Source organism: Esox lucius, chromosome 23 (assembly GCF_011004845.1).
Source record: "Esox lucius isolate fEsoLuc1 chromosome 23, fEsoLuc1.pri, whole genome shotgun sequence".
NCBI lineage: Eukaryota > Metazoa > Chordata > Actinopteri > Esociformes > Esocidae > Esox > Esox lucius.
The window spans coordinates 11087034-11100603 of NC_047591.1; the positions used below are offsets into that span (position 1 = coordinate 11087034).

Sequence of the window (13570 nt, forward strand, 5' to 3'; positions counted from 1 at the left end):
GCTGCTTTATTTTGCACACAATGGTGCGTATGGGAGAATCTGAGTGTGTGCCTCTGACGCCAGAGTGTACAACCAGAACAATACACACACACACACACACACACACACACAGCAGGGAAGATACACCAAGCAGAGCCCCAGTCTAAAACACACACACACAGACAGACAGCATATATCCCTCCAAAAACCCTTCATGGCACCTCTCACCCAAATAACACTGACCAAATGCTAGCCATGTTAGCGAGTCCCTGGGTCCCAGCACTAATGCCTTTAAAAGGCTTGGTGAGAAAGAAAGAAGCCCAGACAGACACGGTGTTCAGTCAGCCTAAGCTGAGTGGATTTCTGTTTGACAGGGTATGGTTCAACTCACACACACTCAAACCTTCTAATAACAGCGTAACGACTGATGAAGATGTGAAGGCCTATTTACATCCCAGGGCTGCACTGATTACCTCCGTGAGACAACAGACATTTACTGGTCTATGTACATTTCCTGATGAGACCCGCCGGGTCCATGACCACTGTGTAGCGAGGGGCCCAGTCAACAAACACTGTTTAATAGGGGGGTCCGAGTCTGTCTTTTTGAAGAAGACTTTCCACTGAGCAATTGCGTGTGACTGAGGCAGTGTACACGTGTGTGAGAGTGAGTGCACAGCCTCACTCACACGACAATTGGTCCAGGGAAAGCTAATGTTTCAAGCTTACAGTGAGACGCCCTGATGAGGACTCTCTACTGTCTGGTTAACAAGAGGCCGTGACCCTAGAGAACCTGTGAATGAGGTGAGAGTTTGCACAGGGGGACGAGACGGAATTCCCAGGCACCCTAACATATCGGAACCAGAGGAATGCACCTCGGATGTCCATGTAACGTGAAATGTTTTAGGAAAACCAGACGGGTTCAGACTGAGGGGAGAGTAATGCATCATAGCAATTCAAGGATTTAGTACGATACGGTGTACCTGGGCATGCAATAGCACACAAAATGGACAACTCGAAGTTAGCACGTCCCGGAGGGCAAACATACTGTATTGTTCGTCATTCTCCAAGACCAGGTTGCATGTCGCATTGAAACAAAAAGGAGAGATATGGGGGAATGTATAGTAGTTAGGTGAATTAACAATGGATTGGAGGATCAGGGTTTAGGGAACTAAAACGACAAAGGTTACTTGTTTAGGTGGAGTGAATTTGTTTAAGTGTAGATCTCTTTTTGGTTCAGGCCTTTCTAGGTAATTTTTTCCTATTTTTAAGGCAGTATACCTACTTTAGCACTTTATGACAAGGCTAATATTAAACAAAATGTCATTAATTGATGACCTAATGGGCAACCTCAATTTCACAACAGCTCAATTCACTTGTCCTAGAGCAAAGACAATCACTGACTCACAACATATGTCACAACTCCAGAAACAACCCCACTACCATTAATCCCACCACACATACAGTGTCACTGGTAGTCTTCAATTAGACTACAACTGACACACACATCATACATAGTGTTTACTCTCATATATCAGATATTTTTCTTCAAAACCCGTGTACCATATCCTTATGGCCCCTCTAATAAAACAAGATACATATAGCTCTCTTCCTAAGCATGGCTCCTAGCAACCTTCCTCTGTCTTTTGTCTTTGTGCAGCTACAGAATGTCAAGGGGGAGTCATGCGTCACAGCAGAAAACCATGTCTCCGCGGTGTTGTTTGGTTAACTGAATTCATTTGGGAATAGGGATGACACGCATTCCCGTGCAGTAGCCTGTAGTGATGAGAGACCCGTCGCCTTAGTAGTTTTGATGACTCACAGAACACGCGTCAAAAAATAGACCAACTGATCTGTAACTATGGCCTGGAAAATTCAGTTTTATGCATTACCTGTATCTGATATTTCTCCTTTCATTTCAATACAACTGTAATAATTCTTAATTATTTTATAATTCATCGGCCCGCATGACAGGCTATTGTTCGCAATTAACTGAATGAACGAATAATGTGTCTTAAAGATGTTCAACTATAGTTCTGACAGTTATTTCCATTATAAATAAGTAATCACGTTGGATAACTTCTGAAAAAAACATCTCTTTGTTACAACTGTGGTTCACATCAAATCAGTAGAGGAACGATCGACCATAATGACAGCAGCAACCCCATTGCCTATAATCAATAAGTAACCCAGCGGTCGCTCGGGCTGGGAAAAGTGCGAAGCGTAATATCATAGACTATTATAAACGTGGCTGTATTCATAATAAGCACAGAAACTTTTCAAGATAATTGAGATTATTAACACACAAAAATTCGCTCAAACGGAATTTGCACATTAATCTCCATCATTTCCTGATTCTGGACCCGGCACCGCACAGCAGCTCAAATGAAACCGTTTCAATCTGAGAAGAAATTTAACAGCAACTCCTGGTTGCTCAAAATCTTTCTTGCGTTACAGTAAATGTGTTGTAGGTCAATATTGATGCATTTCTGCTGTTTGTACAGTGCAATCCTTGCGCGTTTGAACGCATTTTTTTATTTTTTATTCAAGGCACAGAGAGTCTACTGTACGGCCGCCGCGGAATTCAGCGCACGACGCCGTGGAAGTGGCACAGGGTCCATTTCATGCACTCTGACTGGAGGGAGATAAAAAAACATCCATCCATCCATCCCTGAACAAACACCTCTCACTACCGGGGGTTCTTCTCGTCAGCGTAGGAAACGACTGTGACATTTACATTTCCAATGCCGTGCACGTTCCCCAAGAAATTACTGGACTAACTCGCACAAATATACTACATAATGAATTGCATAAGCCCATCACAAACAATTTCATTCTGTTTGACCTAAAACAGGCCTCCCAAGTCATGTTCCAACATCCTCGTCACAGGACGGAAACACGCGTCCCCTTAAAACGTAGTAATTATCTATTAATTGCGGACCAGCAAATTAATCGACCGTTCCAACATGCCACAACAAAAGAGTGGGCAGATGCCCGAGAACGTTACAGATCACTGAACACAACACAAATTCGTCAGAGATAGAAAGGTCCTACCTGGTTGGAACATACTTTGAAAATAAAAGATGACTAGAATAAAAGATCCCAAACAAGTGGCGAGTACCATCCGGCATATTCTGCTCATCCTCATCAGTTCGAGCAGAGTCTGTTTCATGGCTGGTGGGCAACGGCTGAGGCGGATGCTGGTTGTTTTGTGTGGAGGGTCGGTCGTAGCACCGGGGCTTGGCGTGCCGTGCTGGTACTGATGGTGATACTCACTGCGATTGTCCGATGCTCAAAGAGCTCAACAGCAATATGGACTGTACTATTCGTCCCACCCCTTCGTCACTCCCCGCAAAAAAAAAAAAATCTTCCCCCTCTAGTAACAGAGAATGAGCGCGCCCAAGCGCTGATGAGGAACAAACTCCAGTCTAGAACCAATTAATTGTGGCCAATTGGCTTATACGAGGACGCCGTTATAGTTATTTGTGTCTAAATACGTCTAAACGTTTCCCGCTTGTCTTGTGACCATTTATGAAAAGCTCAGTTATCATAAAATGACTGTATAAGATGTATGCCTGTAGGGATTCATTCTCTTCCCTATGACACCAAGAACAGACAAACATTCTTCGTTGCCAACCAATTCAGGTGTCATGTCTCGAGATTTTACTTCAATATGGATCGAGCAGTTAAAAACATAGGCCTAAAAAACAAAGAGATACAGTGGTTAAGTCTACACTCCCGTATAGAACATGCAACCAAGGCATCGACCGTCTTTTATTTGATGTGCTTGGCAGACACAAAAACACTATAGATTTCTCTCATAGTTTTAGTTTCAGTTCATCATGAATAATATAAGCTATGAACCAAAAACATTTTCTCAAATGTCCAAATTAACCCTACTTTGGTGGCTTGATAAGATGGTTTTGAAATCATGAATCGTTTTCTAATTATGGAAACTACTAAAACTACTAATGCATATACTACTAAGGTATACTAGAATGGGGACAAAACCACAAATTCATTAGCTATGAATTCCAAACCAACGTTGAAACTTGATGTTCAGACTGGCCCAATGAGGGATTTCTTTTTTGTTATTAGCATTTAAAATATGTATGGGTTAATTAGGGTTTAAATGAGAGCCACAGGTATTCTATTGAAAATGGTTATGCTTCTTGGTCTTTCAAGCTAAAAGATCAACTTAAAACTTCAAGATTATAAGCTTTAATACTTTAAGTCACACCCTTTTCAACGAATCAAATCAACCAAGGAATAGCTTGCAAAAAGGGATATTAATATCCTGGAATGGCCGGTCAGAGCCTGGACCTCAATCCTACAGAAAATCTACGTATTGACCTAGAAGCCCTTGTATAAAAAGTATATATAAACTGGACCTCAATCCTACAGAAAATCTACGTATTGACCTAGAAGCCCTTGTATAAAAAGTATATATAAACTAAAGACTTTATTAAATAGCCTGATTTGCCTACTATTAAGTAACCCTAAAATGTTCTCAATCTGTTCAAGCTAGAGACCAAACCAACTTCGTTTCACCTGTTTAGACTATTCAAACTTAACATTCTTAAATATTTATCAACGTGGACTATATTCATTAGCCTAATATGCATAACTACACTGGATATAAAAAGTCTACACACCCCTGTTAAAATGCCAGGTTCTTGTGATGTAAAAGAATGAGACAAAGATAAATCATGTCAGAACTTTTTCCACCTTTAATGTGACCTATAACATGAACAATTCAACAAAAAATAAAAACCTTACAACAGAGGTCTCAAACCGGTTCCACTGAGGGCCATGTGTCTGCAGGTTTTTGGGTTTTCCTTTAAATTGGTTCCCAGTTTAGACCTAAACAACCAAGTGGGGGTAGAATGAACCAATTAGTGACCTAATTAGTCAATTAAGTACAAGGTGAGAGCGAAAACTTGCAGACACACAGCCTTCCGTGGAATCGGTTTGAGACCTCTGCCTTACAATAACCTGGTTGCATAAGTATGCACACCCTCTTATAACTGGGGCTGTGGCTGTGTTCAGAATTTACCAATCACATTCAAACTCATGTTAAATAGAAGTCATTACACACCTGCCATCATTTAAAGTGACTCTGATTAATCACAAATAAAGTTCAGCTGTTCTAATAGGATTTTCCTGACATTTTCTTAGTGGCATCTCAGAGCAAAAGCAATGGTCTGTGAAGAGCTTCCAAAGCATCAGAGGGATCTCATTGTTGAAAGATATCAGTTAGGAGAAGAGTACAATTTTTTTCCAAAGCATTAGATATACCATGGAATACAGTGAAGACAGTCATCATCAAGTGGAGAAAATATGGCACAACCGAGACATTACCAAGAACTGGACGTCCCTCCAAAATTGATGAAAAGACGAGAAGAAAACTGCTCAGGGAGGCTTCCAAGAGGCCTACAGCAATATTAAAGGAACTGCAGGTATTTCTGGTTAGATGCTTACTGCATTTCGTTGTACTGTACTTGTACTGTTCAATGAGAATAAAGTTTAATCTAATTAGCATATTTGTATATTTAGAGTTAATAATAAAACTGTCTCAAGCTAAAGAGAACAAACCAACTTTGTTTCATATAATTAGGCAAAGCCAATTACATTTTCTAAAATGTTTATCGACTATGACTATATTAATGAGCATTATTAGAGTAAATTATATATTATATATTATATTAAATATATTTGTCTTGGACCATTCAAGCTAGAGGGAATTAACCAACTTTTGACATACATTTCTGCTTAATGTTCTTAAATGTTTAGTGTCAATTATTATACTATTCAGCTAAATTAGCATGATTATCATTAATTATCAATAAAACCTTATCTCTTGAAGCATTCAAGCTAGAAAGAGACCAAACTAACATTGTTTCATGTGTTTAGGATATACCACACCAAAAGTCCATAATGTCAAAGTAAAAAGAAATTGTTCTAAATTAATCTGTCTACTAATCTATGATCTCCAACAGGAATATACAAGCTATAAAAGTAACCATCCCTAAACGTATGTTTAATTGATCAATACTTGTGCAATCAACTCAGTTCATACTTGAAATGTACAACAACATTAAGTGCAAAACGGAACATGTAAGAAAGTACCAAACTAGTACTGAACAAGCATTTTAAAAGACATAAACCCAACAAAAGGCCCATAAATAATTTAATAAATGCACATACCTCTTACATAAAAAACCTTGCAAAATATAAAGCCAATGTGCCTGTCTCTTCGCTGAAGAAAATGTACACTCTGAAGGCTGAGTTACACAAACATGGGAAAGCTAGTGACCAACATATAACTGATTAATTATAACAGGTGACAGATCATCCTTAAAGTGAATGGAAAGCCTCATGTGTTTGTAAATAAGAGCGCTTAAATAACGTGCAAATACAGTATACAGTTTAGATGGTACACATTCAAGTCCAGTGAAGTGAGTTTTAATTCAAGACTAAAAAATATCCAATTGGATTTCAAACAAATAATTCAGTCAAATCAGGCAGGTGCGAGGTTTAATATGTTTCTATGAGCTGAATATAATGTAATTCATTAGCACATGTACTATGTTTTTGGATTATACCGCCATCTTGTGTCCACACTGATCTAGCAACCAAAGGAGAACATCACTGTGACAGAATGTGGATGAATGGCAACAAGGACATTTAAGACATACATACATACATTGATTAATAGTATTCCTATTAACTTGTCCTGTCTGGGTGATATGATCTACTATGAACTATTGGTCTCTGGATAGATGTTCTGCCTTCACTCTATTGATCCATTTACAGTGGACAATATCCACTGTATATTGTCAGTCATGGTATGGGTCACAGACAGTTGTAGCCATCAGTGGTGGACCTACTTGGGGTCCCTTAAGATACTGTGCTTGGGTCACTATGGATTTATATCTAAATGCTGCCCGTGGGAAACATCTTATGAACAAAGCTTAAATGATTTATGCTGAACGTCACCACAAACCAGCCAGTGCCAATCATCTCCTGGTCAGTTGGTTACAGAACATCAAAGATTGAACTGAGCTTTTACCTGGAGTTAACCTGCAAACAGAACAAGGTCACCCTGATTGACACTCGCACCATCATGTACAACACCAGCAGTTACGGCCTCAATATAAATGGCGTCAACGTCCTTGCTTTCAGTGAGGTTCACAACCTGGGTGTTATATTTGGCAGTAAGCTTTTGTTTGAGGCCCACATCATTTGTATTTAATTCATTTCGGAGATTTGAATTTTCCCAGAACGACATATGGTTGCAAGTGCATATATTTTCATATGGAAATGAAAACCCACAACCATAATGTATGCTCACACACTCAAGCTTCAAAATCCTGGCTCACACCTGACAGGCTCTCCACAACACTGAATCCAAGTATCTGCCTGACCACGCCCCTTAACTCCTCCCGTACTGTTTCTCTTCAGAAGCTCCAAACTAGGCTTTCAGATGTATCTCTATTGGGCTGTAGCAATCTCTGGCCTTGTTTAACCCTGTGAAGACCATCATTAGGAAGTGGAGGCCCGACGGCAAGACTTGGACATTGCAAAGACCAGGATGTCCCTCCAAAACTGTTGACATGGGCAAGAAGAAAGCTCATAAATGAGGCTACTAAGAGGCCAACTGAAAGGATAGGGTGGCAAAACAAAACCTATTTCTCACAGAAACAGTACGGTCTGAGATGAAGGTAGAACTTCCGGACCTTCATTCCAGTTCCTTTAAGTTTTGCATAAAGCCAATACATCTGGAGGCACACAGTATGATGGGTCTGTTTCTGTTCAACAGGGACAGGGGATTTGGTCAGGATTGATTGGGGAAGGAATAGATCCAAATATCAATTTATCGTTGTGCAAATCCTGTTACCCACTGCAATGGGATTAAAGAAGAATTTCCCTTTTCAACAAATCAAATCAACCAAGGAATAGCTTGCAAAAAGGGATATTAATGTCCTGGAATGGCCGGTCAGAGCCTGGACCTCAATCCTACAGAAAATCTACGTATTGACCTAGAAGCCCTTGAAATTGAAATCAGTTGGAACTCTTCTGTAAAAAAAAATGATGAAAATTTATGAAAATCTTGCTGGGCTAGGTTGATAGAGACCTTTATCAAAACAGACTTCCTGCTGTTATCCATGCAAAAGGTACAAAGCCGTAAAGTATTAGTTGATGTGTGCACACTCAGGCAAAAAAGGCACAGATCGTTTTTTTATTATCAGAATTTGTCAGAGAATTCATCCACTTGTTTTTTTAATTAAATATTGCTTGTATCTCATTAAAGGTGAAAAAAGGTCTGACTGTCTTGATTTCAGTCTATGTTTATTTTTTTTTTAAACCAACATTTTTCAGTAAGGGTGTCTACTGTCAGACTTGGGCTTGCAACGTTCTGTTTTAGATTGTGTTCATAATTATTTCTTACATTTACACTTGTTAGCGTTTGGGAGTGAGAAAGTCGCTGAATGTCATGAGCTACTGTAACTAGCTTTGTGTGTGTTTGGAGGGTTACATACACTTTCGTAACACAGACACAGTCTGGCAAATTCTGCAACCCAAGTCAGCCGTCAATATGTGCAGGATCACGCGTCTCAAATCCCATCTTTACTGCTCAGTTGGAAAGAATAGCATTCTAAACAAAAACCCATTATACGCTACATTCAAGATGCAATAATGCTTTAAGAAGTGACTGGAGCCTAAAAAGCATCCCAGCAGGACACATTGGTCTGACAACTCCCTCCTGGATGAGCTTATAGGAAATGGACTGTGTGTGAGGTGGTTGGTAATGTTAGTCTATTAATAATTCACACAGGGAGTATTAGATACAGGAAGCCTATCATAGATAGTTGCTCCGGGAAGGCTGAAGTTTTGATTATGTACGGCAGCCATTCTGTGCCAGGTTGTTGCCCATAAGTACTGTATGTTACTGCAATGAAAAAAGTTAAGGAAACTGATGTGCGGACCTGTGCACACAAGATGGAGTCCCACTGTGGCATCAAGCTGCTTTTTAGTCAGACCACACTTTAGGGCCATCACAAAGCCCTGGATAACCTCTCCTGCATTGGGTCCCATCACATGGATCCCAAGGACACGCTCCTAAGAATGAGACAAACGGACACCCACTAAAACAAAAACAAAAACCACACAAATACCCAGATACATGGTTGCAAAAGCCATCTAAATATGGCGTTTCACACCATTTTAAAAGTAATGCAATACGCTGAAAGAGGCCTTTGGCATAGCAGGAGTTCTTGTCTCTCCGAGGTCCCGTCCACTCCAGTAGTAGCTGTGGTATGCCTGCAAAGGAGAGAAGATCCCACATAGAATACACATCTAGAGTGTTTTCCTGTACAATACAAAAAGTTTACCTCCACACTGTCTTTTCCAAACTTGAGAATGGTGTCCTCCTCAGACAGCCCACAGGCAGCATACTCCATAGGAGTGAACAGCACTGTGGGGACGTTACTGTAATCACACTGGGCAAGAGAACACACACACGCACACATTAACCATCAGTACTCCCTGCACTATTATCATTTGGGCCTGTGATTCATTATTCATTGTGTTACTTTTTCTTTAGTTTGTATTTGTACTGTTTATTCTTATGTCTTTTTCTTGTATTTTCTAAATGTGCTTTGTTGGAAAAGGGCCCGTAGGTAAGCGCTGATTTGACACTAGTCCACTAATTTATACACAATTGTAATCCTAATCCAATCTTTGAACTTGAACAGAAATCAAATCCTAGTTCTGGGTTTAGCACCAATCCCCCTCCAATCCCCCACTCAGCACTGTTGTACTTTGTCCTCCATAGAGTCTGTGGGCCAAGAGTCGCCCAGCCTGCACCCTCTCGGATTGCCCCCACAGCATATCCCACCGTGCTCCGCTCCTGTTCCTTCACAAGGATCCTGCCACGTCTGTGGGACGGAGACATACATGCGCACACATTTATTTTTAATGTGAACCAACAGAAATGGTGCAGCCCAGCGGTACTCACTCCTGATTGGATTTCACTCCGACACGGTCAAGACCAATGTCACCAGGACAGGTTTTTCTTCATACAGCCAGCAGTACCTGCAAACACATACAGTGTCTTTGAAAAATATTTAGACCCCTTCACTTTCTCCACACTATTTGCAGTTATAGACAACTGATAGTTGACCAGATATATGTTTTGCCATCAATCTACACACAGCACCCCATATTGACACTGTGAAAACATATCCTTGAGATGTCTCAAGACGTTGATTGGATTCCACCTGTGGCAAACTCAATTGACTGCATGTGATTTAGAAAAGCCTACAGCTGTTTATTTACAGTATGTTCACTCAGGTCAAGTTATATGTCAGAGCTAAAACCAAGCCATGCCGTCCAAGGAAATCCCTGCAGTCCTTCAAGATTTGTGTCAATCTGATCTGGGGACGGTTAAGAAATAAATTGCTAAAGCAAGTTACCAAGAAAACAGTGGTCATCATTGTCAAATTGAAAACTTTTTTGAAACATCAATACTCTTCTTGGAGCTGGCAGACCAGACAAACTGAGTAACCAGGCAAGTAGGGACCTGGTCAGGTAGATGACCAAGACCCTAATGGCTACTGTAACAGAGCTTGAGTTTTTCTGGAGACAGGAGAACCTGCCAGAAGGACAATTTTCTCTGCGGCACTCCATCAATCAGGCCTTTATTGTAGAGTGGTTAGACATATGACATGCTGCATGAAGGACTCGGAGAGCATGAGAAAAAAAGACTGGTAAAATGAGACCAAAATCAAACAAAATCAAATGCTGTTCAGCTGCAGTGACGCAGAAGCCAATGAGGGAGAAATACAGCAAGGAGAAGAAAAGGAGAGGCCACTAAGAAAACCACCACCCAAACTTTCACTGGGATGCCAACCCAAAGATGAAGTTGCCTTTCAAGCAAAGCGGTAGCTTTTAGATTTTCCCTCCCGGTCTTCCTCTACCACTTTGCTTAATAAACACCCAACAGGACACTAAAACACTTCTCCTGTGTCTGTTCTCTTGGTCTCTCCTTGTTACAACATATACAAAGTTATACAAACATCTTAAGACAACTGGGTTGCTCCCTGAGTTACAGTGCTCATAAGTTTGCATAACCTGGCAGAAATTGTAAAAATGTTGCATTTATTTAGAAAATATGACTGATCATGCAAAAAAAAACTGTATTTTATTTAAGGATAGTGATCATATGAAGCCATGTATTATCACATATTTGTTTGGCTCCTTTTTAAATCAGAATGATTACGGAAATCCCCCAAATGGCCCTGATCAAAAGTTTGCATACCCTTGAATGTTTGGCCTTATTACAGACACACAAGGTGACACAAACAGGTGAAAATGGCAATTCAAGGTGAATTTCCCACACCTGTGGCTATTAAAATTGCAATTAGAGTCTGTGTATAAATAGTCAATGAGTTTGTTAGCTCTCACGTGGATGCACTGAGCAGGCATGGGGAGCAGAAAAGAACTGTCAAAAGACCTGCGTAACAAGGTAATGGAACGTAATAAAGATGAAAAAAGATATAAAATGATCTCCAAAGCCTTGCAAATGCTAGTCAGTACTGTTCAGTCACTTATTAACAAGTGGAAAATTCAGGGATCTCTTGATACCAAGCCAAAGTCAGGTAGACCAAGAAAGATTTAAGCCAAAACTGCCAGAAGAATTGTTCAGGATTAAAAGAAAAACCCACAGGTAACCTGAGGAGAAATACAAGCTGCTCTGGAAAAAGACAGTGTGGTTGTTTCAAGGAGCACAATACAACGATACTTGAAAAAAAATGAGCTGCGTGGTCGAGTTGTCAGAGAGAAGCCTTTACTGCGCCAATGCCACAAAAACCTTCTGGCTACAAAATGGCCGACAACAACTTGACACGCCTCACAGCTTCTGGCACAATCTGGAGTGACGAGACCTGAATAGAGCTTCATGGTCACAACCAAAAAGCACTACAGTGGATATAAGACACCCCTGTTAAAATGCCAGATTTTTGTGATGTAAAAGAATGAGACAAAGATAAATAATGTCAGAACTGTATTCACTTTTATTGTGACCCAACAGTTAAATTGAAAAACAAACTGAAATCTTCGAGGGAGAAAATGAAAAATAAAAACCTTACAATAACCTGGTTGCTTAAGTGTGCACACCCTCTTATAACTGGGGCTGTGGCTGTGTTCAGAATTTACCAATCACATTCAAACTCATGTTAAATAGAAGTCATTACACACCTGCCATCATTTAAAGTGACTCTGATTAATCACAAATAAAGTTCAGCTGTTCTTGTAGGATTTTCCTAAAAATGTTCTTAGTTGCATCTCAGAGCAAAATCCATGGTCTGCAGAGAGCTTCCAAAGCATCAGAGGGATCTCATTGTTGAAAAATATCAGTCAGGAGAACGGTACAAAATAATTTCCAAAGCATTGGATATACCATGGGACTCAGTGAAGACAGTCATCATCAAGTGGAGAAAATATAGCACAACAGAGACATTACGAAGAACTGGACGTCCCTCCAAAATTTATGAAAAGATGAGAAGAAAACTGGTCGGGGAGGGTTCCAAGAGGCCTACAGTAACATTAAAGGAACTGCAGGAATTTCTGGAAAGTACCGGCTGTGTGCTACATGTGACAACAATCTCCCGTATTCTTCATATCAATGGGCTATGGGGTAGGGTGGCAAGACGGAAGCCTTTTCTTACAAAAACATCCAATCCCAGCTGAAGTTAGCAAAAACAAACATCAAGTCCCCCAAAAGCAAGCGGGAAAATGTGTTATGGTGTGATGAAACCAAGGTTGAACTTTTTGGCCATAATTCCAAAAGGTATGTTTGGTGCAAAAACCACACTGCACATCACCCAAAGAACACCATACCCACAGTGAAGCATGGTGGTGGCAGCATCATGCTTTGGGGCTGTTTTTCTTCAGCTGGAACCGGGGTCTTAGTCAGGGTGGAGGGAATTATGAACAGATCCAAATACCAGACACTTTTGTCACAAAACCCTCAGAAAGCCATTGGAAAGCTGAAGATGAAGAGGGAGTTCACCTTTTAGCATGACAACGACCCAAAGCACACATCCAAATCCACAAAAGCATGGCTTCACCAGAAGATGATTAACATTTTGGAATTGCTTAGCCAACGCCCAGACCTGAATCCAATTGAACATCTGTGGGGTGATCTGAAGAGGGCTGTGCACAGGAGATGTCCTCGCAATCTAACAGATTGCTTTTAAAAAGAAGAGTGGGCAAATATTGCCACGTCAAGATGTGCCATGCTAATAGACTCCAACCCAAAAAGACTGAGTGCTGTAATAAAATAAAAGGTGCTTGAAATATTAATTTAATGGTGTGCTCACTTATGCAACCAGGTTATGGAGAGCTTTTTTTTATTTTTTTACCTCAAAGGTTTCAGTTTGTTTTTCAATTGATTTGTTCACGTTATGGGTCACATAAAAAGTGGAAAAGTTTCTGACATGATGTATCTTTGTCTCATTCTTTTATATCACAAGAACCTGGCATTTTAACAGGGGTGTGTAGACTTTTTATATCCACTGTATGTTTGGAG

At 40.4% G+C, this 13570-nt stretch overlaps 1 protein-coding gene across 1 annotated transcript in view; it reads right to left on the bottom strand.

Annotated features, from left to right (window-relative positions):
• The window catches only part of chst11 (carbohydrate (chondroitin 4) sulfotransferase 11), a 44813-nt gene extending 41538 nt beyond the window's left edge, over window positions 1-3275 (bottom strand). Inside the window, exon 1 of the mRNA XM_010887016.5 lies at window positions 3031-3275. Within this exon, the coding sequence (XP_010885318.1) occupies window positions 3031-3148 (118 nt within the window). The 5' untranslated portion in view covers window positions 3149-3275. The remainder of the gene's footprint in view (window positions 1-3030) is intronic.
• Window positions 3276-13570: the final 10295 nt, after the last annotated feature.